The sequence below is a fragment of the Cotesia glomerata genome, linkage group LG2 (assembly GCF_020080835.1).
Source record: "Cotesia glomerata isolate CgM1 linkage group LG2, MPM_Cglom_v2.3, whole genome shotgun sequence".
Taxonomy (NCBI): Eukaryota; Metazoa; Arthropoda; class Insecta; order Hymenoptera; family Braconidae; genus Cotesia; species Cotesia glomerata.
Genome location: NC_058159.1, coordinates 11,707,595 through 11,734,392, shown reverse-complemented (window position 1 = coordinate 11,734,392; position 26,798 = coordinate 11,707,595). Strand labels below are relative to the sequence as shown.

Here is a 26,798-nt window from a genome sequence, read left to right as displayed (position 1 = left end):
GCGTTTACAACAAAAAGGCCTGACACCCCTTACCGGAATAGCCTCGGGTTTCAATATTATCTCATCTCCAATAATATTCGTGAGTCCCTGGATTGACAAGTCCCTGAACTTTTTTCGACTCACGTCTGAAATATTCCTGGGAGTCTTGGTCTTGCTCCGTCGTGGTTACACCGGAATCTGGGTGTCTTTCTTCAAAATAAACCGACTCGAACGGATGTAGTTCTCGACTTCCATTGAAGTGCCAGGTTTTGTTCTTGCCGTCTATTATGACCTCAAACTGGAGAGCGAAGTCCATACCCAAAACTATTGGGTGACTGAGGTTTTCAAGAACACTTAGATATTGTTCCCCGCAACTTGTTCCTTAGTTTCGTCCGTCCTAAGTTCACCCGAAGCAAGTTCTTTTAAATCATCATATATCTTGCTGTTAATATATGATCTCTTACTACCAGTGTCCAAGATACCATTCAGAATGACTCCAAATATCCACAAGGACACAGGGATCTTAGCCGTAACTATTGGAGGCCTTGGACCTGTTCCTGAGATGAAAACCTTTCCTTCAGCTAGCTTGGAGTTGACCTTCGTTGACGAAGATTCACTCTAGAGCATTCTAGGAATGAAAGCTGCCCTAGATGACGTTTCCAGTGTGTTATTAGGGGCCTCTTGATTCGCGGACCAGCCTCCAGGGCCTGTGTTCTGGGACCACAGATGGGTCTTGTCATTCTCAACTTCAAAACCTAGGTCCAGTTCATTTTCCATCAAAATTACAGGTTCATTGCTCTCCTGATTCCCTGCTAAAGAAAATAGAGTACAATTAGTATAAGTCTTACTATCAGTGTTAATTATAGTACAACTAGGATCATCAAATAGCCTACTGCCCTGTTTTATAATTGCTGGTTGATCTTCTGGCCAAAGAGATGCGTTGATTGAAGTTAACTGTGTCCATAGACTATGCCGCAGATGATGTTGATGGGCCTGAATCAGAGCAAGGTAGCTTAAAAGCCTGTCTTAGCTCTGAGCAGCCAGATGTCTCAACATTTATCGAACCCTCACTAGACCCCATTGCTGCTCCTTGAACGAACTGAACCGACGGGGAACTAGGGACAGGTGTAAGTGGGTTTTCCGTTCATTTTCAGTTCTGGGATCATTACACTGCTCACTAGAGTTTACACTATCCAAAGAGCTTTTCCTACGGTTATCGATTGTCAACAGCGGACAGTTTTGTCGAGTGTGACCAATTTTGAGACAATTGTTACAGACATCTTGTCTAGGGTTTTCGCAACCCACAAAGGAGTGTCCAGGAACACCACAGTTGTAACACGGCCTGGGAATTCTTGGAGTCTGAAATCTATGAGGCTGCCGATAATGGTTCTGGTTTGTTCTCACCTGAACCCCATACTTATTATCGTACGATGTGGTTGGAGTTCTGTAGCCTGATAGTTCCAACTCTTCTTCCTGGCAGCTCCCTTTTTCGACTGTAGGCCCAATCACCCCAACCTTTGTCTTCTCCTGGGGCTTTACTGTTTCTTGAGTCTGACAAGACTGTCCAGCTTCTTCGATGCACCTCGAGGCTTCATGCAGAGCGTTCAAAAGGTCTTCGTATGAGTATACCGGCCTAGAGAAAACCAGAGTTCGCAGTTCATCAGTTAGATAGTTTCTAATATTTGTCACTTGATCCTCTATGGATGGAGGACTCATCATGGTCAAATATTTTTGCTGAACCTTTAACACAAACTCCGTGAAATTTTCCCCGGGTTTCATCCTCAGTTTACCAATATCGTGAATTATTTGGTAATCTGTCATTGCACTACCAAAAGCCTTGCGGAATTCCATCTTGAATTGAGTATAAGAACCCCAGCGCTGGTAGTTGTTATCAAACCAGCGTGCTGGTGTTCCTCGGAGTATGTACCCCATGGAACCCAGGACTTCGTCTTCTGTCCAGCCTTCACGGTGTGCTCTGCTCTCGACCGCATGCAGAAATTCTTCGACAGACATTCTATCTTGTGGAAAGATCAGGTTACCAAGCTTCAGACTTGATAAAATATCTTTGCGCCTTCTTTCGTGCATAAAGTACCTGGTGCCTCTGTTCAAATTTTGGTATGGACTTTGGAACGGAGGTAGAGCCATCCCCGGCCCTGTGTATTGGCCTTGGGAGTCGTGGCCTGACCTTCGTCCAAAACTATCTCGGTTATGAAACGAAGAGTCACCTCGTGCACCTGTCTGTTGTTGATTCTGGGAAAGGTGAAGCTGATTCAGTCGGTGATTGAGGAAATTGATCCTTTCTGATAGAGGAATATTTTGCTCAGCCTCAGTCCTGTCTCTGTTATTCTCCGGTTGATTTCTCGGACCCGACGGATGAGCTGTTCCATCCCCCCCTGCCAAACCTTGACCCGGAGGGGCTAGGGTTGTACCCCGTAGTTGACAGTCAGTAATGTTGAAATCAACTGGAGAATTTGACCATACGGAATTGTCACGGCTGCCAATTCTGTTCATCAAATCACGTTGAGAATGAACCACATCCTCCAATATCTGCGACAGACGAGTAATGGCTAAAGAATTTTCTTGATTTATAGTCCTCTGTTCAGTACTCATTCGACGTACTGTTTCTGTCGCTTGGTCTAAACGGTTAAAAGTTCTTTGCATCTCAGGGGGTAAATTAATTTCCTCTGAACGACGGTCCCCTGGTGGTGCAAAGTATTGGTTCCTGTTTTGGAAAGCGCCTCCAGCCGGAGTACTCTGTTGGAGTAACTCATTGTTGGCCTGTGAGGAACGCTGAACTGTTGAGTTATCGGAGACTCTGCTACTCATCGTAGTTGTGACTGTTGAAGTCGTAGTTGTAGCTGTTGACAACGTTGGTATTGATAGAAATATGTCTGTCGAGCCCGGGTTAGCCATGGAATTAATCCGGCCTTGCACATGGCCTGCAGACATTCTACGTCCATCTAACTGTGTGTTTGCCATGTTTGAATAAGTCATTCTTATCTGATGTCTCTTTTCAATCTAATGAAATATAATAATAGGGATTAATAAAATTGTGAAAGACTACTTATTAATTTAAGTAGATTTTATAATAAATCTAGGTAAAATTTTGTATTTGAAAATAATCCCCAAATTATTTTGAGTAGAGATAAAATTTCTACCTTGAAACTAAACTTTTACTAAAATTAATTTTTAAAGAGACTTATGAAGAGATTAAATTATTTTACTTTAGTCCACTTAAAATATTTAGCTAAATGACTCATTACTTGTAAACAAAATTTATTTCAAGAACTTTAATCTCTAACTTTATTTTCAGTTTTCACTTTTACCAATTTATCTTTTCTTAATCCCTCACTTATATTCGATCTTTCTATCCTATTTTATTCTCAACTAAAATTTTCTAAATCCTTTCCTATAAAAATTTTTCCAACTACTTATTTCTTATTTACGACAAAAATTTTCTAATTTCCCATTCTCTGTGTCCGAATTTTTCAACTTACTTATTTTTCTTCAAATCAAATTTTTCTCAGCAAATTTTTAACCCTTCCCAAACTTCTCAGGGGTTGTTAAATTGTTGGGCGCCAATGTAACGGGGTGGTTAGCCCTGTCCAATTGGTCACCCCTTTCCTCTTTGAAAAGGGCGCCACTGGGATTTTATACTCGGTGTCCCAGAAACCGGGGAGCATGAGAAGGAAAGATCGGGTCGTGAGAAGTTGAGAAAGGCTGAAAAATTAATACTGAGAAACAATTATTAACAATTTAATTATTTATTCAATATAAACAATTTTATTTTCACAAAATTCCTTAATAATATTACCCTTAAAATTAACCTATCAATTACTTAATTGTGAGGACCTCTCACCTACGCAGGCACTTGCCAAAAATTATAACTAAATATCCTTAAATTCTTTCAACTATAGATCATTACGCATCTATCTTCTTAATTTCTTAACTCTACATAGACCATTACGCATCTATCCTTAATTTCCTAATTCAATCATAGACCATTACGCATCTAGATTCCTAATTTCTAAATTTAATCATAGACCATTACGCATCTAGATTCTTAATTTCTTAAACCCTCGTCCAACTGACGGAATAACAAACAACATGTTTTACCCAATAAAAACTTCTTAATTATTCAATTATCTGAACTAATTTCACATAAACAACCTCGTCTACCTGACGGAATACCATATAATCTTATTCAATTCCATATAAAATCATCCACCGGACGTTAACTTGATTTCTCAAATTTTCTTAAATAATATTTTAACCAATTTTCCTTAAATAAATTTAATCTCCAGATTAACTAAATTTACCAAATTCACCAAATTTTCTTATCGAATTTATCTAATAAATTATCCTTAATTCAATCAATTATTTAATAATTGATTTTGCACTTTTCTAACTTAAACAATTCAATTACATTTATCCACCGGCCTAAATTTAATTTTCCAAAACTTTACAATACTATCATAATCTACTAAATTTTACGTCAACACTTGTTTACTGCAAATAAATTTTACTACATTACATAATCACTAAATTTCTGTACTAGTTCACTTACTAAATTTTCTACTAATATTTTCAATTAATAAATTCTACTGAACTCATTACAGGATTTACTAAATTTAATCTTCCTAGACAAAATTCTAAACATCAACTATTCGAATCCTAAGCGTCTCAATACAACTCTTAACTACATACATTCTAGAATGACCTTCACTGACTTAATTACGCATTTTCATTTCTTATTCAAATTTACTTTTCTTTGTATCTCGAAAATTCTTAACTAAAATTAATTTATCATAGCCAACAGGCCTATAATAAATTACTTATAAATTCTCTACAGTAAATTCACAAATAAACTATTAATCTCATTCTTTTAAAATAAATATCCAATAACAAAAACTAGCTAAATGACCTTGGCGCATGAATTTCTAAAGTACAAAACTTGCTAATATAAAAATGACCGCTCGAGAAATTAATTTTAATTATTTCAGCCTCTTAATTAAATTAATAATCAATTTTGGCCTAAATTAATCGAAAATACCTGGAGACTCAATTATTGTTTTATCCAACGACGACTGATACTCCGGTCCAACTTGGCTGGCTCCGCCGCTTGACGTCTTGTCGTCTCAAACCACTATGTTAGCTTCCGGTCAGGGCTTGTCCAATTCCAAATACCGTAATAAACTCCTCAGTAGTTGATTTCTATCGTCGGCGTTCAAAACTGCACTCTCTTGACTTATCTAATCTCAACAAGTTCACTGATTCACAAAAGGCAAAAGGCCACTGGCTTCCAGAAGGGAAAAAGCCTCGATGTTTTTCGTGCTCGCTCTTTTATAACCCTCAGCTCAGGCTCTCGAACTTTCCTATTGTTACGCCCCGCTTCATTTTCCGGGAACAGTAGTGGGGAATCTTGATTAGCACGCCCGGTGACAAGTCGAAACTCTTGTCAAAAATCGAAAAGTAAGGGAAAACCCTTACCTACCGTGCGTCAATTATCGGGGTCGATAATGACCCCGGGAAGTTCGATTTTCCCTGTTACAATGTAGTCGCAGAAAGTGATGACAACGAGGCTAAGTTTGCTCCATTATTACTACAATTGTCATTAAATCTCCGAGCATCATCCCATTTGAAACAAGTTCCATACGATAGTTATTGCCCTAGTGTCGAGATACATATTTAAAAGATCGTGTAGCGTATGTGGTTTATATTTTTCCTCATATAAAGCCGCTAATCAACACAAACAATCGCATAAAAAACAAGAAATGTTACCTATAGCGAAAATTCGTCCTCAAAGAATTGCGGCTAGACGTGCCCGAGAAATTCTCTGTTTAATAAATGATGACGATGCTTTATGGATGGAAGAGAATGATGTCGACACTAAGGATGTTCTTGACGTTCAAATTCAGAACGAAAATGAAGTGCCTGATTTACCAGTAATAGCTGATATAAAAGAGTGGATCGAAAGTCCATGAATACTCGATAATTAAGTTTTTTATCTTTAATTAATATAATTAATCGTTTATTATTTTCTAACTAGTCGTTTGTTTTTTCGGTTTTATGAAATGTTGGACTTTATGTTGATTTTATTAGATTATTATTTAATAAAAATAAGTAAAAAATGAAAATAGCTGTTTTCTCTCGATTATTTTTAAATACATACATAAATTGAAAAAATGTGTGACGTCACATCAGGAGAGGGGGGGGGGGTTATAAAAATGTGACAACCTGTGACAAGGACGGGGGGAGGGGTTCAAAAGTTATAAAATTCGTGTGACGTACTTTATGGATGGCCCTTTAAGAATATTTTGGAATAAAATTTTGAAAAATGCCAAATTTGTAAAATTTTAAATTTTTGAAAATCGTCAAAAATCTCGATTGACATTAAAATTTTGGCTCAATTTTTTTTTGTATAGTACCTTGTACTTATCTTAAAAGATCCTGAAATTTTTAGAACGGTGTGTGTTTTTTTTTTAAACATGAATTTTTGAATTTCAAAAAAAAATTTTTTCTTGTTTTTTGCAACTTTTTAAATAAGGTAAAGTTATGCAGATACATAGTATTGTAATTTTGAGCATTAAAAAATTAAATGCACGACGTGGAATTATTGAATAATAAAATGATTTTAACTTTTTTTTATTTTTTTGAAGTAATCTTAGTCAGGCTTAACGCATAATATAATTGTTATTCGTCATTTTTTTACTTCATTTAAATTTTTCGACACCATTTATCGTCTTTTTAAAATGGAAATGATTTGAAATTTGAGATTGAGCAACATTAATGTGCAGAAATTTGTAAATAAACAAGTATTCGAAAAAACAAAACAAAATTGATATTCTCATCACATGATTTCTGATTTTTATTTGAAATTTATATCTGTTTGATTTATTTGACGTTGAAAACTGTTATTGAAGTGAAGAAACGGACCAAATATATCATGCGTTCAAAAAAATAAGAAACTATATCATGTGTTAAGCCTGACTTTAAGATTACTCCAAAAAAATAAAAAAAAATTGAAATTAATTTATTATTTAATATTTCCACGTCGTGCATGTAATTTTTTAATGTTCAAAATTACAATACTATGTACGTGCATAACTTTACCCTATTTAAAAGTTGCAAAAAACAAGAAAAATTTTTTTTTCGAAATTCAAAAATTAATGTTTAAAAAAAAAACACACAGTTCTAAAAATTTCAGGGTCTCTTAAGATCAGTACAAGGTACTATACAAAAAAAAATTGAGCCAAAATTTTAATGTCAATTGAGATTTTTGACGATTTTCAAAAATTTAAAATTTGACACATTTGGCATTTTTTTAATTTTTTCCAAAATATTTTTTTTTTCAATAGCCCCAAGTGCCCCTTTTTAAACAAACGAAAGGCTATTCCCGTATCTATAATAACGTTCGAGATATTCCAAAAACAAAATTAAAAAACTGAAAAACTAGCGAAATTTTAAATTTGCATATCTTTTAAATAAAATTTTTTTAATTTTTTTTTGTCTGGCAGAAGTTCGTTATATGATGAGAGAAAATTTCTGATCAAAATTCGTCCAAATCAAAAGGGGTCAATTTCAACTTTAGGTCAATTTGACATGGAATGACCCAACTGTATTTTACTATTAAGTCGCAATAACAGTAGTAATCCTGTTGCTGCAACAGGACTTTATCCTCTTGCTGCAACGGGACTTTATCCTGTTGCTGCAATATGGCTGCCTCCTGTTGCAGCTTTAGGAAAATCTTGTTGCTGTAACAGGATTTTTGCCTGTTGCTGCAACAGGATTTTTCCCTGTTGCTGCAACAGGAGGCAGTCATTTTTTTCCGTGTACGGTAGATCAATTGTGAGGAAATTATACGGTTGCTCGATGTTCAAATCGGTGACCGCTCACAGTATTCTATTCGATGATAGATCTTGGCGGAATAAATTCCTAAATAATTTATTTTGAAAAGACACAGACTGAATTGTATTGTAAAAAATTTATTTGGTAATGCCAAAGAGTTAACGAAGCGTCTGATGTTCAAACGTTTACAAATTCCGACCATGTCTAATTTTTCACTTAACACTACAAGACGAATCCTCAATATTGAAAACAAAAATGTTCTCATTGTTTTCGATAAATCAAGATCTCTATGTGTATATTGCGCGAAAAGCAAAATCGCAAGACTACCATAGTTTTTAGCTATTGCAAAAATTTTATATGTGGAGAACATACGCGTTCAATATGTGTAAAATGTTAGAAAGACAATGATTCAATGAAAGATAGAATTTAGTTATGATTTCATTTTCATTAGTCACACTTGTTTTGTAAGCTCCAATAGTCAAATCCAAATGTAAAAATTTTACGAACAGTTGAATGAACCAATAATTCTATTGTTGTTAGTTATACTAAATTCATAATTTGGTAACAGTGCGTTCAATTCAACACGGAGGCGCGACGCTAACCACATTGGTAAATTTATCTGGCAAAAGAACGTGGATAATGAAGGGTTAAAATTATATTGTCATACATGATATATCAAGGATTATAAATCTTGTTTAAGCTCAACCCATACCTGAGTTCAGCACTAGTCTCTCCACCAACATTAGACGCTATACATTGATACACTCCACTATCCGACTGAGTGACAGCTTCAATAGCTAATACTGGCCCAAGTAATCTTGTTCTTGGGCCTGACGTAACTGGCATTTGCTCAGCTCCTGTTTGTGCATACCATCTGTAAGTGAAAAATATAGCCATAGAAATTATATTGATCGAGCATTGTTAAATTCAAAGTACATTATAATTCTGAAATAGACAATTTTATCATTCAACTTCTACAACACAATTTTTTATGTAAGTTTTCAAAAAAGTCTGAATGAATTAATTGTCAGCTGAATTATAGAAAAGTGAGTTTTCATGAGATGTCAGTGGTTTGTTTTTTAGAACTTTAAAAGATCGACTCACACGGATATCCTTTTGGAAGTATTCAGAATAGCTTTCTAACACTTCAAGACATCAAGGCAAGACCTGATAAAAACTCAATTTTCTCAAATTTAACTCAAAATAATAACTTTCCAATTTTTGGAACTTAATAGTTTTTTAACTTTCCGCTAAAAAAATTAAAAATTTTCAAAATCGGGAAGTTATTGGTTTTACCCCGTTTCTCGAAAATCGAGTTCTCATCAGATCTTGACGTTTTGAGGTCCTAGGAAGCTTCCCTGAATGTTTTCGCGATGATGTCCGTATGCCTGTATGTATGTGTGTATATATGCGCGCGCGCGCGTGTGTGTGTGTGTGTGTGTGTGTGTGTGTGTGTGTGTGTGTGTGTGTGTGGCCGTATGTAAACCTCTCATAACTTTTGAACGGCTTGACCGATTTCATCGCGGTTGGCACCATTCGAAAGGGCTTGACTAAACTTAGATTTGAATACCATTTGGACCGATTTGAATCAATAGATTTTTAGAAATCTAAAAAAAACTACAGAAAAAAATTTTTTTAAATGTGGTTAATGTATATAATTATATACAGGGTGTCCCAAAAGTAACGGACGCCATTGTAGCATCTGATGAAAAAAATAATTCCGAGACAAAAAGTCCTTAGCCATTTTTTAATTAACCGTATAGATAATTAATGATTAATTAAAAATAATGTCTCTTTATTTGTTAGAGAGAGAGCGCCAGTGTCCAGTAAAGTATGTGCCAAACAAAGACACAACTAATTGTATGGCTAACTAGTTTCTATAGCTAACGTAGTCACACACATTTACTTACACATTCACACGTGCAAACTTCTTCGTTTGGAACGTACTTGACTCGACACTAGTGCTCTCTCTCTAACGCATAAAAGGACGTTATTTCAATTAATTATTAATTATCTATGCGTCTGATTGAAAAATGGCTAAGGACTTTTTGTCTCAGAATTATTTTGTTTATCAGATGCTACAATGGCGTCCGTTACTTCTGGGACACTCTGTATAATTGCATATAATTATATTATATCTACTAGCCGTTTTCCGCCCGCTTCGCTGGGCGAATTAACAAAGGAAATAAATTAAATTTCATGTTTCATTATTATTTTTTTTTTCATATTTTTATTATTCTCCTTTTTTTTTATTTTTGTATATGAACATAAATATGCCCCGTGGATAGAACTGTAAGCATCGATATTGTTTAGACTTGCGAAAATTCCAAATTCTATTGAATTAGCCTGTATCTTTCATCCATGTGATTTTATTAGCTAATATTTATTGCAACTTTCAATGTGCAATCATTATAACATTTTCGTGGCTTTCTTCCAAAAATTGATAATAATTGACACGAAGAAAAAAATTTGAAATGAGCATTGAAAGTTTTAGTTAAAGACATTGCAAGTCTCATATGTGAATTTGAAATTTGTCTCGGTTCAAGTGCGACGAATTTTCTGTTATTGAAATCTGTCTAGGTTCAAGTGCGACGAATTTTCTGAATTATAGAAAACTAATTGTTCATGTTTTTTTATGAATTCTATTGAAATAAGTAACTAAATTTCTTTTCCACATCTCAAGTGCTTGAAAAATGCATTCATTTTAATCTGTTACATTTCTGCGATCCCGCAATAAAAGAATTCATCGGTTATGTGATCTGCAAAAGTAAAGTGAATGTAAAATTCTTAGTCCGTTGATTGGATAGCTACACGGAGAGAAAAATATCGTTAGAATAAGGATACGTATTGTTATTCTGACTATACGCCGTTTAGTCATTTTTTTTAGAGATATACGCTGCAGAGCCAATTCAGCTATACAGCGGATCATTGAAACGACGATCCATATCATTATTTTAGCGTTATATTTAGTTAATTCAACTATACAGATCCTCACGTTAACAAAACTGTTGCCTATTTTGACGAAACTACTTATATTGACAAGAGCTATATTCTGTATGCTTAAGTCAAACAAATGAATCCTTAAATCAGAAATCCGGATCGTTTTTTTAAGGAAACGTCATTTGAGGATACGTTGGATAGTTATTTTAACAATATTTTTTTTTTCCGTGTACATGTAAAGTTAAGTTTTGGAAACCTCTCAATGACTTTTTCTTTGCTGCCAAAGAGACGATTGTTGTAAAGAAATACACGAATATCCCCACATACACGAAGATCCCCTCCAAATTTGGAGTCTGTAGAAGTTACAGGTTGGAAATCAAAATTTTAGATTTTAACACCCACCCCCGAGATTCTTGTCGGAAATAGACTTTATTGAAATCCATTTTGAGATGATCTTTACATGAATAATAAAAGATTCCTACCATATTTAGAATTTTTAGAAGCTATATTTCGAAATTAAAATTTTTTATTGTTAACATCCACCCCCGCGAACCTTATTGGAGGTGATTCATTGTAAAATCCGCTCTTAGATCATTTTTATATTACATATAGAAGACTCTCACTAAATTTGGAGTCTATAGGAGCTGTAGCTTGGAAATTAAAAATATTCATTAAGTAGATTCTAAGCTGAATGTAAAAGAACATAATCCGTTTAATATACTCCGTTGAAATCCATGAAAACAAAAGAATCAAGAGAAAATGCTTGTCTTTTGTTTTTATTAGCGGGATAAATGTTCATTAAAGTAAAACAGCAATAAAAAATGAAAGAACGTTGGAATTCGAAAAATAAATAGCCATAAACCATCTAGGAAAAATTTCGCATCGAATGGTCGTAGTTTCATGTCGATACGATCAGTGGTTTAAGCGTGATTGAGCCTCAAACGAAGACGATTTTCATTATATATGTATAAATATATATACAGGGTGTCCCAAAAGTAACGGACGCCATTGTAGCATCTGATAAACAAAATAATTCTGAGACGAAAAGTCCTTAGCCATTTTTTAATCAGACGCATAGATAATTAATTATTAATTAAAATAACGTCATTTTATGCGTTAGAGAGCGAGCACTAGTGTCAAGTCAAGTGCGTTCCAACGAAGATGCTTGCACGTGTGAATGTGTAAGTAAATATGTGTGACTACGTTAGCTATATACTAAAACTAGTTAGTCATACAGTTAGTTGTGTCTTTGTTTGGCACATATTTTACTGGACACTGGCGCTCTCTCTCTAACAAATAAAGAGACGTTATTTTTAATTAATAATTAATTATCTATGCGGTTAATTGAAAAATGGCTAAGGACTTTTCGTTTCAGAATTATTTTTTTCATCAGATGCTACAATGGCGTCCGTGACTTTCGGGACACCCTGTATATATATATATATATATATATATATATATATATATATATATATATATATATATATATATATATATATATATATATATATACAGAGTGTCCCAGAAGTAACGGACGCCATTTTAGCATCTGATAAACAAAATAATTATGAGACGAAAAGTCCTTAGCCATTTTTTAATCAGACGCATAGATAATTAATTATTAATTAAAATAACGTCCTTTTATGCGTTAGAGAGAGAGCGCTAGTTTCAAGTCAAGTGCGTTCCAACGAAGACGCTTGCACGTGTGAATGTGTGAGTAAATATGTGTGACTACGTTAGCTATAGAAACTAGTTAGTCATACAGTTAGTTGTGTCTTTGTTTGGCACATACTTTACTGGACACTGACGCTCTCTCTCTAATAAATAAAGAGACGTTATTTTTAATTAATAATAATTAATTAACTATGCGGTTAATTGAAAAATATCTAAGGACTTTTCGTCTCAGAATTATTTTTTTCATCAGATGCTACAATGGCGTCCGTTACTTTTGGGACACCCTGTATATATATATATATATATATATATATATATATATATATATATATATATATATATATATATATATATATATATATATATATATATATATATATATATATATATATATATATATATATATGAGATTTCCACCTATATATTGACTCATCACAATATCTCTGAAACCATAAGGCGTAGAGACTTGAAATTTGGTAGGAATATTCCTTTCGCCGAGTAGAGGTCAGCTAAGAACGGATTTTAAGAAATTCCACTCCCAAAGGGATTTGCGGGGGCGTTAACAATGAAAAATTACCGTTTTTAAGCTATAGCTCCTATCGACTCCAAATTCGGTAGGAATCTTTTGTAAGAGATGTAAAAATAATCTATGAACGAATTTTACGATATCTCACCCTCACAGGGGGTTGCGGGGGTGGGTATTAACAATGAAAATTTTTAATTTTCAAGCTATAACTCTTACAGACTTTAAATTTTGTTGGGATTTTCTATAAGTAATTTAAAAATAATTTACGAACGAATTTCACGATATTCCACCTCTCAGGGGGTTGCGGGGGGAGGGGGGGGTATTAACAATGGAAATTTTCAATTTTCAAGCTATAGCTCCTATCGACTCCAAATTTAGTAGGAATCTTCTTTAGGTGATGTTAAAAATAATTTATAAACAAATTTTACGATAGCTCACCCCACAGGGAGTTGCGGGAGTGGGTGTTAACAATGGAAATTTTAAGTTTCTGAAGTGTAGCTCTTATATAGTCTAAATTTGGTAAGAATCTGCTATATGTGAGATAGAAATTATCTAAGAGCAGATTTTATGACAACCTATTCCCAATATGGATTGCGGGGGTGGGTGTTAACATTGAAACTTTTAAATTTCCAAACTATAGGTCCGATAGGTTCCAAATTTGGTAAGAATCTACTATATGTGAGGTAGGAATGATCTAAGAGCGGATTTTATGACAACTTACTTTCAACATGGATTGCGGAGGTGGGTGTTAACAATAAAAATTTTTAATTTCCAAACTATAGCTCCTACATGCTCCAAATTTGGTAGCTATCTTCTATTAGTGATGTAGAAATATAATTCATGAACGAATTTTACGATATCCCACCCCGAAAAATGCGGGGGCGTTAACAATGAAAAATTCCCGATTTTAAACTATAGCTCTATAGGCTCCAAATTGGATAGGAATTTTCTGTGAGAGATGTAAAAATAATATACGAACGAATTTTACGATAGCTTACTTTACAGGGGTTTGCGGAGGCGGGTGTTAACTATTAAAAATCTTAATTTCCAAGCTATAGCTCCTATTGTTGCCAAATTTGGTAGGAGTTTTCTCTTTTCTATTTGTGATACAGAAATGATCTGAGAGCGGATTTAACGACTAACCACTCCTAATAAAGATCGCGGGAGTGAGTTATTAATAAAAAATCCTAATTCCTAAAATATAGCTTCTAAAAGCTGTAAATTTGGTAGGAATCTTTTATTTTTCACGAGGATATCTCAAAACGGATTTCAAATAATTCTACTTCCAATAGGGATTGCGGGGGTAGGTGTGTTAAAATCTAAAATTTTAATTTCCAAACTGTAACTTCTACAGTCTCCAAATTTAGTAGGAATCGTCGTGGATAATCTCAAGTTCAGCTGAGAATAGATTTTCTCGAATTCTAACCCCAAAAAGGATTGCAGGGCGTTAACAATGAAAATCTCTCATTTTCAAACAATCATTTCTACGGACTCGAAGTTTTGTTGGAACCTTTTATTTATAATGTAGTGTAAAATGCTAAAATTGCGGGGAAGCGGAGGATCAGGTTTTGGTCTGGATATCTCAATTAAAACGCGGAAATATTTATTAAAATGAACACTATAAATTTATTTACACAAATTACACTTAATATTTATTTAATATGCTAGCGGATTGTTTAAATAAAAGCGGATAAATAAAGCACTGCGTGATTAATAAAGCGAAGCCGGTTGACACGTGGTTGAGCACACTGCCGACACTGGAAAAGCGGAGAATTATTTTTACAAGTAACACAATTTATCTGTAACAAACTAAACCAGCTTAATAACAATTAATTTAAGCAAATTAACTTATTAAATAAGCGAAATGCGGTTTGTTAGCAAAAAGCGAAAGTAAAGTAACACTAATGGCGACTTGTTGCAACGAAAAGCGTGGAAGCGAAAGATAATAATAATAATGCGTCTTCTTCCTCGTTGACTTGGGGAAGAAGGCTGATTGCGCATGTCAGCGGAGCGATTAGCCAATCACACCACCGAGACATAGCGTGATCAGTCAAGCTAAGCTTTCATAGACGGTTAGTTTTTGCGGGAACTAGCGGTAGACAGGTGCGGCTCGTGAAATTGGGAGTCCCTCAGGGGCGATTTTATCTCGGCTGGACCTGTTAACTGAACACGTAGAAATCATCTCGAATAGGATCTTACGAAATTCCTCCCTAACATCGGAGTGCGGGAGTGATAATTGTCAAAAAATTCATATTCTTCAAATACAGTTCCTACAGATATAAAATTTGATAGAATCTTAAGAGAAACAGGAAATTACAGGGATGGCCTTCAAGGTCAACCAATTTAAATATTTTTTTCTTCATGTCAATTATTATTCATTTTTGAAAGATAGTCACGGGAATGTTATAGTGATTGCAGATTGAAAGTTACAATAAATATTAGCTAGAATAATCACATGAATAAAAGTACAGGCCAATCCGATAAAATTTGGAATCTGTGTAAGTCAAAACAATACTCCATTTAAATTTCAAGTCTAGATCTAAAAATACAATTCTATTCAATTCTAAATACAATTCTAAGTGCCCAGCGGAGCGGGCGGGTAACAGCTAGTATGATTATATATAATAATATATAATTAGATGTAACATTTTTTCAATAATTATATATAATCATATATAATTTGATGTAATTCTATAGAATTCTAGAAAAGTTACAAACATTATTATATAAAATTATATGAAATTATATATGATTATATAAATTAATATATAATGATATGTAAACTGATAAAAAGATTTATTAACTATTAGAAATTTAATTTATTTGAAGACAATTATTTAATTTATTAAATTTTAATAAATATTTTTTAACATTCAATAAATATTTATTTGGGAGGAAAATAGGGGAACCTGGGGCACGACGGTCCCCTTAAGCCGATTTTTCTTTTTTGTGGCTTTTAACCATCAAATTCATTTATTTTTCATCTACTTCGAACGAATCAATCGAAATTTTGCAAAAAATCGAAAAAAAAATTTTTTTTTGGGGCACGACGGCCCCCTCCCCAAAAAATCATATAAAAAAACATTTTTTTTTTACTAAAGCTACTACCATCCAAATCTAGAGACTCTTCTCCCAGAAAACGTTGTCAAGGGAAAACCACGATTCTTACGAGTCTTGAGTATCGCCAAGAACTCACAGAAAAAAAAATCAACATGTAGCAAAAAAAAAAAAGACCTCAATTAAACAAAAAAAAAAAAAAAAACTAAAATCAAAACCAAAAAATTTGAAAAAAAGAAACATTTTAAATATAAAAATGATGATTGCCATTGTCTGTATTGCAATGGACTTTCCTCAGAATCTTCAGAGTCATGGATTCAATGTAAAAATTGTAATAAATGGTCTTATGATTCTTGCGCAGGAATTGGCGAAGATTATTCTGACGAACATGTTTGTTATCATTGCGAATAATCGTATATTCATTAAAGTATCTCGATGTGATTTCCTAATCATCGGACATTTATATTTCATGGTTTATTCAAAGTGTAATTTTTATTAACGTCTTAAAAAATTATTATAAATTTTATTGTTAAGCTGTTAATTAGTTTTAAATAGATAAAAATTAAAAATATAATTAATTTCTTTTATTGCACTCAGAGGTTTTAAATCTACTTACAAGAAAAAATACAGAGATGTTATTCAGCAATGATTTGGTAACATCACTATACTCCAAGATGGCGACTGAGTAATAGTCACATTTTAGTGCTCTCCAATCTTATTAATATACTTGGTGAAAATCAGTAGTTTTATAATCACGTAATGTTGTTTACTCTGGTGATAAAAAATCAGTGATCATTCTGATATATAAATCTCACAAGTGCTAGTTATATATCGATATTTATCATTAATTAATAAAAATAGTGGTTACTTTAGACCATAATAGAAAAAGACAATAAAATAGTATCAATGAGCACTTGTGTGTCATCTATTGGTGTGTATTAACACTAATTGGTATAGATATTTGATCGACTATGTATCTATCTATCAGAAGGCGGCACCTAACTGGTGTGACTTGAACCCGATATAAACTGTTGTTCGTAAACAAGTTATTTGTAAACACAATAAGCGATGTCGCGTGAATGCAAGTACTGTTCTAATGTTATTGTCACTGACTATGTGAAATGTCCGGTATGTGATTCAGCATATTATCCTGGATGTGTAAAGCAGACCAAAGTGTCACCCAATGGTGGTTATCAAAAGTGTTGCTGCAGAAAGAATTCTTTCACTTTGTCTGATTTCCGTTCGTTAATCAAAGAGAAAAATGTGGCTCTATCTATTGCAATTAAAAAAGATTTTAGTTATCAACTAAAAACAGTAGTAACAAGTGTGGAGTCTCTTACTGTAACAGTTAACAAAAACAATGCATTACTTAATGACAGAATATCGGCTGTGGAGACTGTCAACAAAACACTTGAAACTAACCTAGCAATACTTGAGACCAAAGTTGCAAACAACGCAGAGTGTGTGTCATCGCTTATAAATCATATGGGAATAGCAGGCTGTAGCAGTAATGCTGCTGTTTTGGAGGAGGTTGAAGAAAGGCTTACGAGGCGTGGCAACATTTTGATATTTGGGGTATCTGAGTCAAAGGAAGCGAGTAAAGAAACCAGGGAAGCACACGACCGTTCTCTTGTGGTAAAAATATGCTCGGATCTTAAGGTTGATTTTTCACTATCCACACACTTTAGAATCGGTAAATATTCACCTGCACTTGCTAAACCTCGACCAATAAAACTGTCTTTTACTAACGCTGGGATGACTGATTTAATCATCCAGAATCTGGTCAAACTAAAGAGATCCAAGCAGGTACCTCCGGAATTGCAGAGCATAGCAATCTCCAAAGACAGAACCTTGATGCAGCGGAATCAACAGAAGGAAGCGTGGGCAGAACTTCGTCGTCGTATCCAAGAGGGAGAAACGGATCTAAAGATGGTGACCAGGAATGGGTTGAGTTCCATCGTCAAGGCTCAAGTTCGTCGTTCTCGACAGATAGAGAGCGTCAGTCAATCCTAAACTCGTCGTATAAACATCATAGCATCTATTATCAGAATGTTAGAGGAATAAAATCAATACTCAACACAGTATCGTATAATACCGCCAACTGCGATTTTGATATTTATGCTTTCACTGAAACCTGGTTACATGAAAGTATTAATAACTCTGAATTATTTGATATTAATTTATTTTCTTGTTTTAGATGTTATAGAAGAGAGGCTTTCAACACAATTTCCGTAGATTGATATTGTGGGGGTTAAAATTGGTATTGGTCCTCAGATCAATATCATGGTGACCTACATACCACCTGATCTTAATATACAAGTCTATACCGACTTTCTGGAAGCACTCTCTTCACTTGATGCTGTGGATACCATGCACATGGATGCAAGTGAGCTGGTCATATTAGGAGATTTTAACTCTCCAATGTTTTATGGGTATTTTAATAGTGGTAATTTCTGTGCAAAGGCTGAGGTTGTGCAATCCTTTGCAACATTCCTTAATTTAATTCAATATAACAATGTTCCTAATCACATGGGACGTGTTCTAGACTTAGTATTTGGATCGATTGAATAAAATGTTGATATCATCAGAGATCCTTTTCTCAGAGTTGATCAATACCATCCTGCGCTTGCGATTTCTCTACAGATCTTCATGGAAAAACCCCGGAATGAGAATATAATTTCTATCTCCAAGCATAGATTCCATCGGTATGATAAGGACGCGTTGTTTAATGCACTTGACAATGTTGATTGTGATTCACTAAAATAACTTTCACTTGACGGTATGTGTGATAGGTTTTATCAACTTATTGATGGAGCGTTTGAGATTTCTTAACCCAAAACGCGTGCCGTAAACAATAACCAGCGTACTAAATACCCACCGTGGTTCACCTGGGATATAATATATGATTTTAAACTGAAAGAAAAATTTAGGTTAAAGCTTAAGAAAAACCAATCCTCTTACTTGCAAGATCAATATAATGGCTTGAGGCGCTCGTTGAAGTATAGAATTAAGAATGCGTTTAGTAACTATCAAAGGGAGTCAGAGAATAATTTAATTAATAATCCTAAAAGTTTTTGGACATACATTAATAGCAGTAAAAAACAAAAAAATCAGTACCCAACTAACTTTTATATCAATGATAGTATTTGTTCTGACTCAGGTAATTACTAACTCTTTTGCGCAGTACTTCAGTAGTGTTTTTACACCACTTGATGAGCGGTTCGATATACCGGATTCTTTACCGAGCGCCATACAACTGTCCGACCTAACCCCACCCGAAGAATCCACCGTACTGGAATATATTAAGAAACTACTCAGTAAGATGTCATCGGGTCTTGACGGCATCCCATGTGTGTTGGTCAAGGATTGCGCGCAATGTTTTATCAAGCCATTAGCTATGATCTTTGAATGTAGTATCGCGTGTGGGACTTTTCCTACAGTTTGGGAAAATACAAAGGTATGTCCTGTACTAAAATCGGGTGATGCAGCACACGTCTCGAACTATCGGCCAATATCGATTATATCGGTCTTTGCAAAGGTATATGAAATGTTTATCTACGATCAAATTTTACCTTATTTTACTCCGGTTGTCAGTGAGTCCCAACATGGCTTCCTTGCTCGTCGCTCGACAGTCACTAATCTAATTTCATACACGCAATAATATAATATCATAATTATCCAAGATGGCCGAAACAAAGTCAATTGGAAAACACGTGCAAGGTTTTTAATTGTCATCCTAATTTGAAAGTGCCTAAAATTGTTATATGTTTGATTTGTGAAAATGTATATAATGAAGGTGACTTTAATAAATATTCTAAGGGTCGTTACATCAGTAAAATGCTAGTTATCTGTCCAAAACATCATCAAGACAATCTAACCTCCAAATCGGATTACGACATCAATACACTGGATGAGAATGCCAGGAAAATCATCGCACAAATTAAACAATTTCAAAAAGAAGAATTGAGGATTAAATTATGTTAAAATTTTCGTTAAATACATCGAAAAATCTCTCTGAAGTATCTGATCTTGATCTAGATGAAGTAACTACTTTAAGGATGGAAAATGAGTTGCTTATGCAATTAAATTCTGAAATCCAAGCAAGAAACAAGTTACTTGAAACCCTAGTGTGTAAAGATAACTGTCCTAAACCTTCCTATGCCAGTGTTATTAACAAATCTGAAAAAGTTCCTAGTATTTTTGTAAAGGCCAAAAACAACAACAATCAGGAAACGCTAGACAAAGTCAATCAAAAACTCACTAGTGATCTAGCTATTCTCATAAATAATGTTAAAAAAAGTAATGATGGATTAGTATCGATAAAGTGTAAAAATGCTGATGATGATTCCAGAACCAAATCTGTCTTAAGTGAAAAATTGGGCTGTGAATTTAATGTTGAATTAGAGCATCTGAAATTACCTAGATTGGGGCTTTTTGGTGTGGCGCTCGTGACAATAACACGCTCCTGTCTGTGCCTCATAAATTACACAAAAATTACACTGATCAGAAATAATATAAAATAAAAACTACATGAAATAGTTAATATAAATAAAGTACTCAATAGTTTAAAATTTTAAAATAAGTGCACGACTGCCTAAAACTGTGGAAAATATCAAAAAGAACAGTAAGTGAAAATTAGAGGTTAGCTGTAAAAGAATAAAATGCCGCCAAAAGGCAGAGGTGCTGGTGCCACGGGTGGCAGTGGCACTAGACCAAGTGCTACTAGCATTGGTAAGTACTTGAACAGCCAAGACCCGCCAGCTCAATTTGACTTTGGCGCTTTAATCCAAAAGCTGGACAGCTTGACAAATGAAGTAAAGGACATTAAGCAGCAAAGTGTTAACACGAGAGAAATTCTGGAGGAGATGCGTGAAATTAAAAAAGATATGAAGCAGATGAAGAAGGATTGGGAAGAGGAAAAACAGCAGCTGCAGTTTGAAATTAAACTATTGAAAGACAAAGAGGAAAGAAGAGAAAAAAATGAAAAAAGAAAAAACTTGATTATTAGAGGAAAGGATGTAGGAAACACACCGGAGCAAATCCAAAACTTCTTACAGGAGAGCTTGGGAGTAAACGAAGAGGTCAAGGAAGTCCGAAAAGTAAACGGTAGACAAAAGCAAGAGATGTGTGTAGTGAAAATGAAGACAGTAGAAGGAAAAATTAATATATTAAAAGTGAAAGGTGAGAAGCTCAAAGGGACAGACGTGTCAATCACAGGGGACTCGACCTATAACGAAAGAGCTACGCAAAGGCACCTTAAAGAAGCAGCAAACAAAATGAGAGAAGAAGGCAAGGAGGTGGTAATAAAGCATCTAAGGATAGAGAGCGAGGGAAAGGTATATAAATGGAGCTCGAGTAATGACTGCGTAGAAGAGATAAAGAGAAAAACCTACCCTCGACACTCACAAGACTTCCAGGTGTTGAGTCCTCGGACTCAATACTAGCACAACTCAACAACAAACTCAGTGGATTTCCAGGTCTCTCAGATAATACTTGACAGCGCAGAAAACAAGGAAAGTAATGCAAACAATTTAAAAATAATTTTTTGGAACATTCGAGGTATTAAAAATATTTATGATTTAACTTTCGCAGATAAACAATTATTAATGAAAAACTGTGCAATACTAGCTTTATCGGAAACTTGGCAATTAACAGCTTACCATCCACCTCAGCTCAGCAGCATGATACAAATCTGCCACCCAGCTACCAAAATTCACGCAGTAGGAAGAGCATCAGGAGGTCTGGAACTTTATTATGACCCCAACACAGTACAGCAAGTAGAAACCATTAGTATGAGTGAAATTTGGATCTGCGTCAAATGCTTACTCAATAATATAAACGTAATTGTCGTAAGTGTTTACATAAGAGACAATTACCCCGAAGAAAGAATTAAAATGCTGCAGGACCTAATCCAAGAGATAGTTAATAATGATCCAGAAGTGCCAATCATTATTGGAGGAGATTTTAATGGTAGAATAGGAGAACTAAATCAATTTAGTGAGTTAACGTTGCAGGGATCCCTGCTTTCAGAAACTAGATACAGTAAAGACTTGAAAATAAACAGAACTGGTAGAAAGCTGTTGGATGCCATGGAACCACTAGGACTAACCGTTTTAAACGGTAGATCAACCTCAGATATATGCGGCGAACTCACATACTACGGGCACTCGGGAACATCAACAATCGACTATGCTTGGGTAAATCTGGAAGGTATACAGCTCATCAAGGACTTCAAAATTATAAACGTAGGACACTCTGATCACCTACCAATATAAGTGACACTACAGGTATTGGATGAACCTCGAGATATTGAGACACAAAGCAAAATAAAAACATATATTAAATGGCTGCCGGATTTAAAGGAAGACTATCAAGTTGAAGTTACAAGAGCGCTAGAAGGTCAGGAAAAGGATGTGGTAGAAGCAATTAAAGAAGCGGCCCTAAAGCTGAAAATGGACAGAAAGGTAATAGCACAAAACACAAAAGATAAGCCTTGGTATGATAGCATGTGTCGAGAGCATAGGAAAAAATTAAACAAACTGTACAGACTATGTTGTAAAAATAACAATGAGCAACCGAGAAGAAACTATATTGAATGTCGCAAGCAATATATGAAAATAATAAAAGAAACCAAAGCAAGATACTTTGAGCAGGCCCGAAATTTGATTGAGTCGGCTAAATCACCGCAGGACTTCTGGAAGGCTATAGCCAAGCATAGGAAGAAGGTAAGAAAATCCAATCCTATTGACGCGGAGGCATGGCTAAGCTACTACAACTCCCTACTACCACCGCCAGACACAGAAGAGCTCAAATTTAGTGACGCACGCCATCCTGTGCTTGACGAAAGCTTTACAATCCAAGAGATCAAAAATGTCATCAAGGCTTTAAAAAATGGGAAAGCACCAGGGCCTGACGGCATCGCGAATGAATTTTTTAAAAATTTCCCAGAAGAAGAGCTTTTCCATATAACGAGGAGTATTAATAACGCTTTTGAGACAGGAAAAATCCCAGAAAACTGGGCAGTCGCTAATACGATGGTACTGCACAAGAAAGGTGACATGCTAAATCCTGAAAACTATCGCCCCATAGCACTCTTAAACTCGATAACAAAAATATTTACAACGGCGTTAGCGAAGAGGCTAAGTAACTTTCTGGAAAAAGAGGAGATGCTACCGGAATGCCAAGCAGGTTTCAGGCCGAAAAGATCATGTGACGACCAGACTTTTGTGCTAGCCACGAAAATCGCAGAAACCTTAGGTAAAGCAAAAAAAAGACTCTTTATTACATTCGTGGATTTCAAAAAAGCCTTTGATTCGGTGGGCCATAATAAACTGTGGCTAAAACTTTACCAAATGGGTGTCAGCGTGCAATATATTAATGTTCTACAAGACCTATATGCAAAAGCCTGCACAAGAATAGTGCTAGAAAACAATGAAGTTACAAGTCCAATCAATTTAACAAGAGGAGTCTTCCAAGGAGATCCTCTGAGTGCAATATTATTTATCATAATGCTGGCTGATATGGAAGAATTTTTTATTCAAGATGGCCAAATAAATATAACAAAGAAAATGGCATTGGCGATGTACGCAGATGACGTGGCTTTCATCACTGAAGATATTGTCGAAATGCAGCACTTTATGGATACTCTCAAAAAATATGCCGACACAAATAAGCTTACAGTCAATGTAGGGAAAACAAAACTGCTGGTCGTGCAAAGAAAAGGAAGAACGCCAAAAATTAGGCCACTAAGATACGATAACAAGATTATTGAGAGAGTCAAAAGCTTTAATTACCTCGGAGTCACTTTCACTAGCTCTGGAAGCTTCAAGATGGCAGTGGAAGAAAGCATCACCAAAGGTAGGATGGCACTGGCTACAGCTCACAATCTGATGGTTAGTGCAAAGATATGCAACTGGAATCAACACCGTACTCTATTAAGCACTACAGTAGCCTCCACAGTCTTGTATGGTTCTGCAATATGGGGACTAGGCAACGAACAACGCTCAGACATTATTCAACGTTCCTTTATTAAGCAAATGCTTAACCTGCCTAGGAATACACCAGATTATATGCTAAGGAGAGAAACAGGTACAACATCACTGGCAATAGACATTGCCAAGCGCGCGCTAAGCCTATGGGCCAGGATCTGTGACCTAAACGGGAAAAGAAACCTAAAAAAGTGCCTAGAGAGAATGAAACAAAGTCCAGAAAGCCAGTCCTGGTGGCATAAAATCAAGAATCTACTGGCGTTGACAGGAAATGAGAACTTGGAACTTGCAGCAACAGGTACACCAATAAGAGAAGCTACCAAAGACATACTAGATAAGCTAACAAGCCTAGAGTATCAGGAAGACTCTGACAAAATTGCGCAATCAACGTTCTCGACGATCTTTAAGCAGATAACAAGTACAGCGGTTGGAGAATGTGAGGACTATTTGATATGGGGGCTCCCAATAGAAATAACTAGAACTATAGCTCAACTACGATTAGCCAGTGACGCCAGAATAAGAATTAAAACAAAAAGTATTGATATGGATATTGACACGGCTCAAATTTGTCTATGTTGCAAGCTATACGAAAATGAAACATTGAGGCACATAATCATGGACTGTGCTGCATACGAGACTGCAAGAAATAAATATTTGGGGGACACAGAGTTCCCTGAGGTGTTATACTTATTTAATAAAACACATGCCTTCAACTTACACAACTATATGCTGGAAATATACAAGACTAGAGCCTTCATATTGTCAGAATGACTGGGAACCACGCAAGCACAAAAGCTTCGTCAAGAGTTTGTTGTCGAAAATTTATTTCATTATTTTATTCATGTTATTTTTACTATTACTCCTATTATTCTTATATTTTAAACTGTTAAAAATAATATCTACAGTCTATAAAGTAACTAATATGCAAAGCTTAAGTAAATATAAATTTAGGTTCATAAGATTCCACTAATAAATAATTATTTAATATTAACATTTTGTAACTAGCTAGATATAAGACACACCAAAGTCACATTGTTATAGAAATTGTATTTCTCAAACAATTAAATAAAAAAAAAAAAAAAAAAAAAAAATTACCTAGATTAAAAGTTGTAAATATTGACAATGACTTAAGTAAAGAGGATCTCTGTGAGGACATATACAATAGGAATTTTCTTGATTTAGATGGTGCTTTTAATGTAATTGGTGATTATACAAACTCCGTGGGTAAAAGTACTTTAATTTTGGAAATGCCGCCAAATGTCTAATTTGCGCCGGTGATCATCTTACAAATACATGTATAAACCCTGTCAAGAAATGTCTTAATTGCGTGTACTACAGTGAAAAGTACCAGAAAAACAGACCTACAGATCATTATGCAACTGACACATCCTGTGAATATTTGGCCTATAAAATCAATATCATAATTAATTCCACCGATTATTAAACCAGATATATCTAAATCAATTGGTAAAATAGACAATAACTTTATTACCAATAATCAACAGCAATTTTCTGACTAAGAAGATAATGTTGATATTCAAATTGAAGAAATCTACAATGATCTAGCTACTTTGAACAATTGCCTCAACAATACTCATTTATTAATACTACATCTAAATGTGAGGGGCCTCAACACTAATTTTGAAAATCTTGAGATATTTATCGATAATCTGTCTGTCAAACCAGACATGATTATCTGTACTGAAACGTGGCTTTTACCTTGTTTTGCATTCTTTAATTTAAAAGACTATTGTGCCCATTATAATCATAGTAATACTAATAAATCTGATGGTGTAGTTACATATGTGAAAAAATCATTGCAGTCTAATACAACAATTGGTAACATTGGTTGTTTAAAAATTATATCCACCAACATCAATTTAAAAAGCAACAAAATAGTAAAAATCTCTGGAGTCTACGGATGTCATGACGTCAACAAGGAAGTTTTCGTAATCTAATGGCTGATTCCATTCGAGAAAACCATGGCAAAAACCATGTGATTGTGGATGACTTTAATTTTAACCCAATGAACACAGATAAGTTAACTAACGATTTCTTAAACAATTTTCTAGACTCTGGATATCTTCCTTATTTCAATGGAGTGACTAGACCAAATGAATTTGGAGGCTCATGCATATATAATTTTTTCATTAAATCTAACATAAATACTATTAAATCCTTTATGTATAACAATGTATTTACTGATCATTTTCCTATTTTTGTTTCACTTGGTTTCAAAGCAATTACTCATACTATAGCAGATTCTTATATTGACTATACATATCTTTCTACTTTAAGCAAACAACTCAATTGGTCCTCACTCATTGAAGTTGAAGATCCTGAAGAATTTTTTAACTTACTTATTCACAAAATACAAAATCTGATTATTGATTCAACTTGCAAGTTAAAAAAGAATAAGTCCAGAAATAAACCGCGTAGCAGTTAGATTACTAAAGGACTCACTGTCTCTTGTAAAAATAAAGAAGTGTACAATCTTTGGAAGCTAGACAAAAATAACATTGCGTTAAAAAATGAATACAACTCGTACTGCAAAGTACTCAACTAGCTGATTAAATTAGCGAAACTTAATCATGAAAGTAATAACATAAAAAAATATTGTAATGATAGTAGAAAACTATGGCATTTTGTCAATAATAAGATAAGTAAGAAATCTGAAAATACTCGTCACATAGATTATATTAATTGTAATGATGTACTTATTTCGGATAACAATGACATTGCAGATAGTTTTGTATCCTATTTTAGTAATGTAGGAGTAAACTTAG

The 26,798-nt window shown here is 34.6% G+C and overlaps 3 protein-coding genes across 3 annotated transcripts in view; 1 reads left to right on the top strand and 2 right to left on the bottom strand.

The window, feature by feature from the left end:
* Positions 1–26,798, bottom strand: part of LOC123258725 (Down syndrome cell adhesion molecule-like protein Dscam2) — a gene marked incomplete in the record, with an annotated part of 496,366 nt that overhangs the window by 335,205 nt on the left and 134,363 nt on the right. The window contains 1 exon segment of the mRNA XM_044718910.1: positions 8,540–8,701. Coding sequence (XP_044574845.1) covers positions 8,540–8,701 — 162 coding nt within the window.
* On the bottom strand, positions 120–5,527 carry LOC123258727. Its single transcript, XM_044718911.1, has 2 exons — positions 5,033–5,527; positions 120–2,997 (listed from the first exon to the last, which is right to left on the bottom strand). The coding sequence occupies exon 2, from the start codon at positions 2,971–2,973 to the stop codon at positions 1,036–1,038; it is 1,938 nt and encodes a 645-aa protein (XP_044574846.1). The 5' UTR covers positions 2,974–2,997; positions 5,033–5,527; the 3' UTR covers positions 120–1,035.
* Positions 16,701–18,238, top strand: LOC123258729. Its single transcript, XM_044718913.1, has 2 exons — positions 16,701–16,841; positions 17,090–18,238. The coding sequence occupies exon 2, from the start codon at positions 17,093–17,095 to the stop codon at positions 18,035–18,037; it is 945 nt and encodes a 314-aa protein (XP_044574848.1). The 5' UTR covers positions 16,701–16,841; positions 17,090–17,092; the 3' UTR covers positions 18,038–18,238.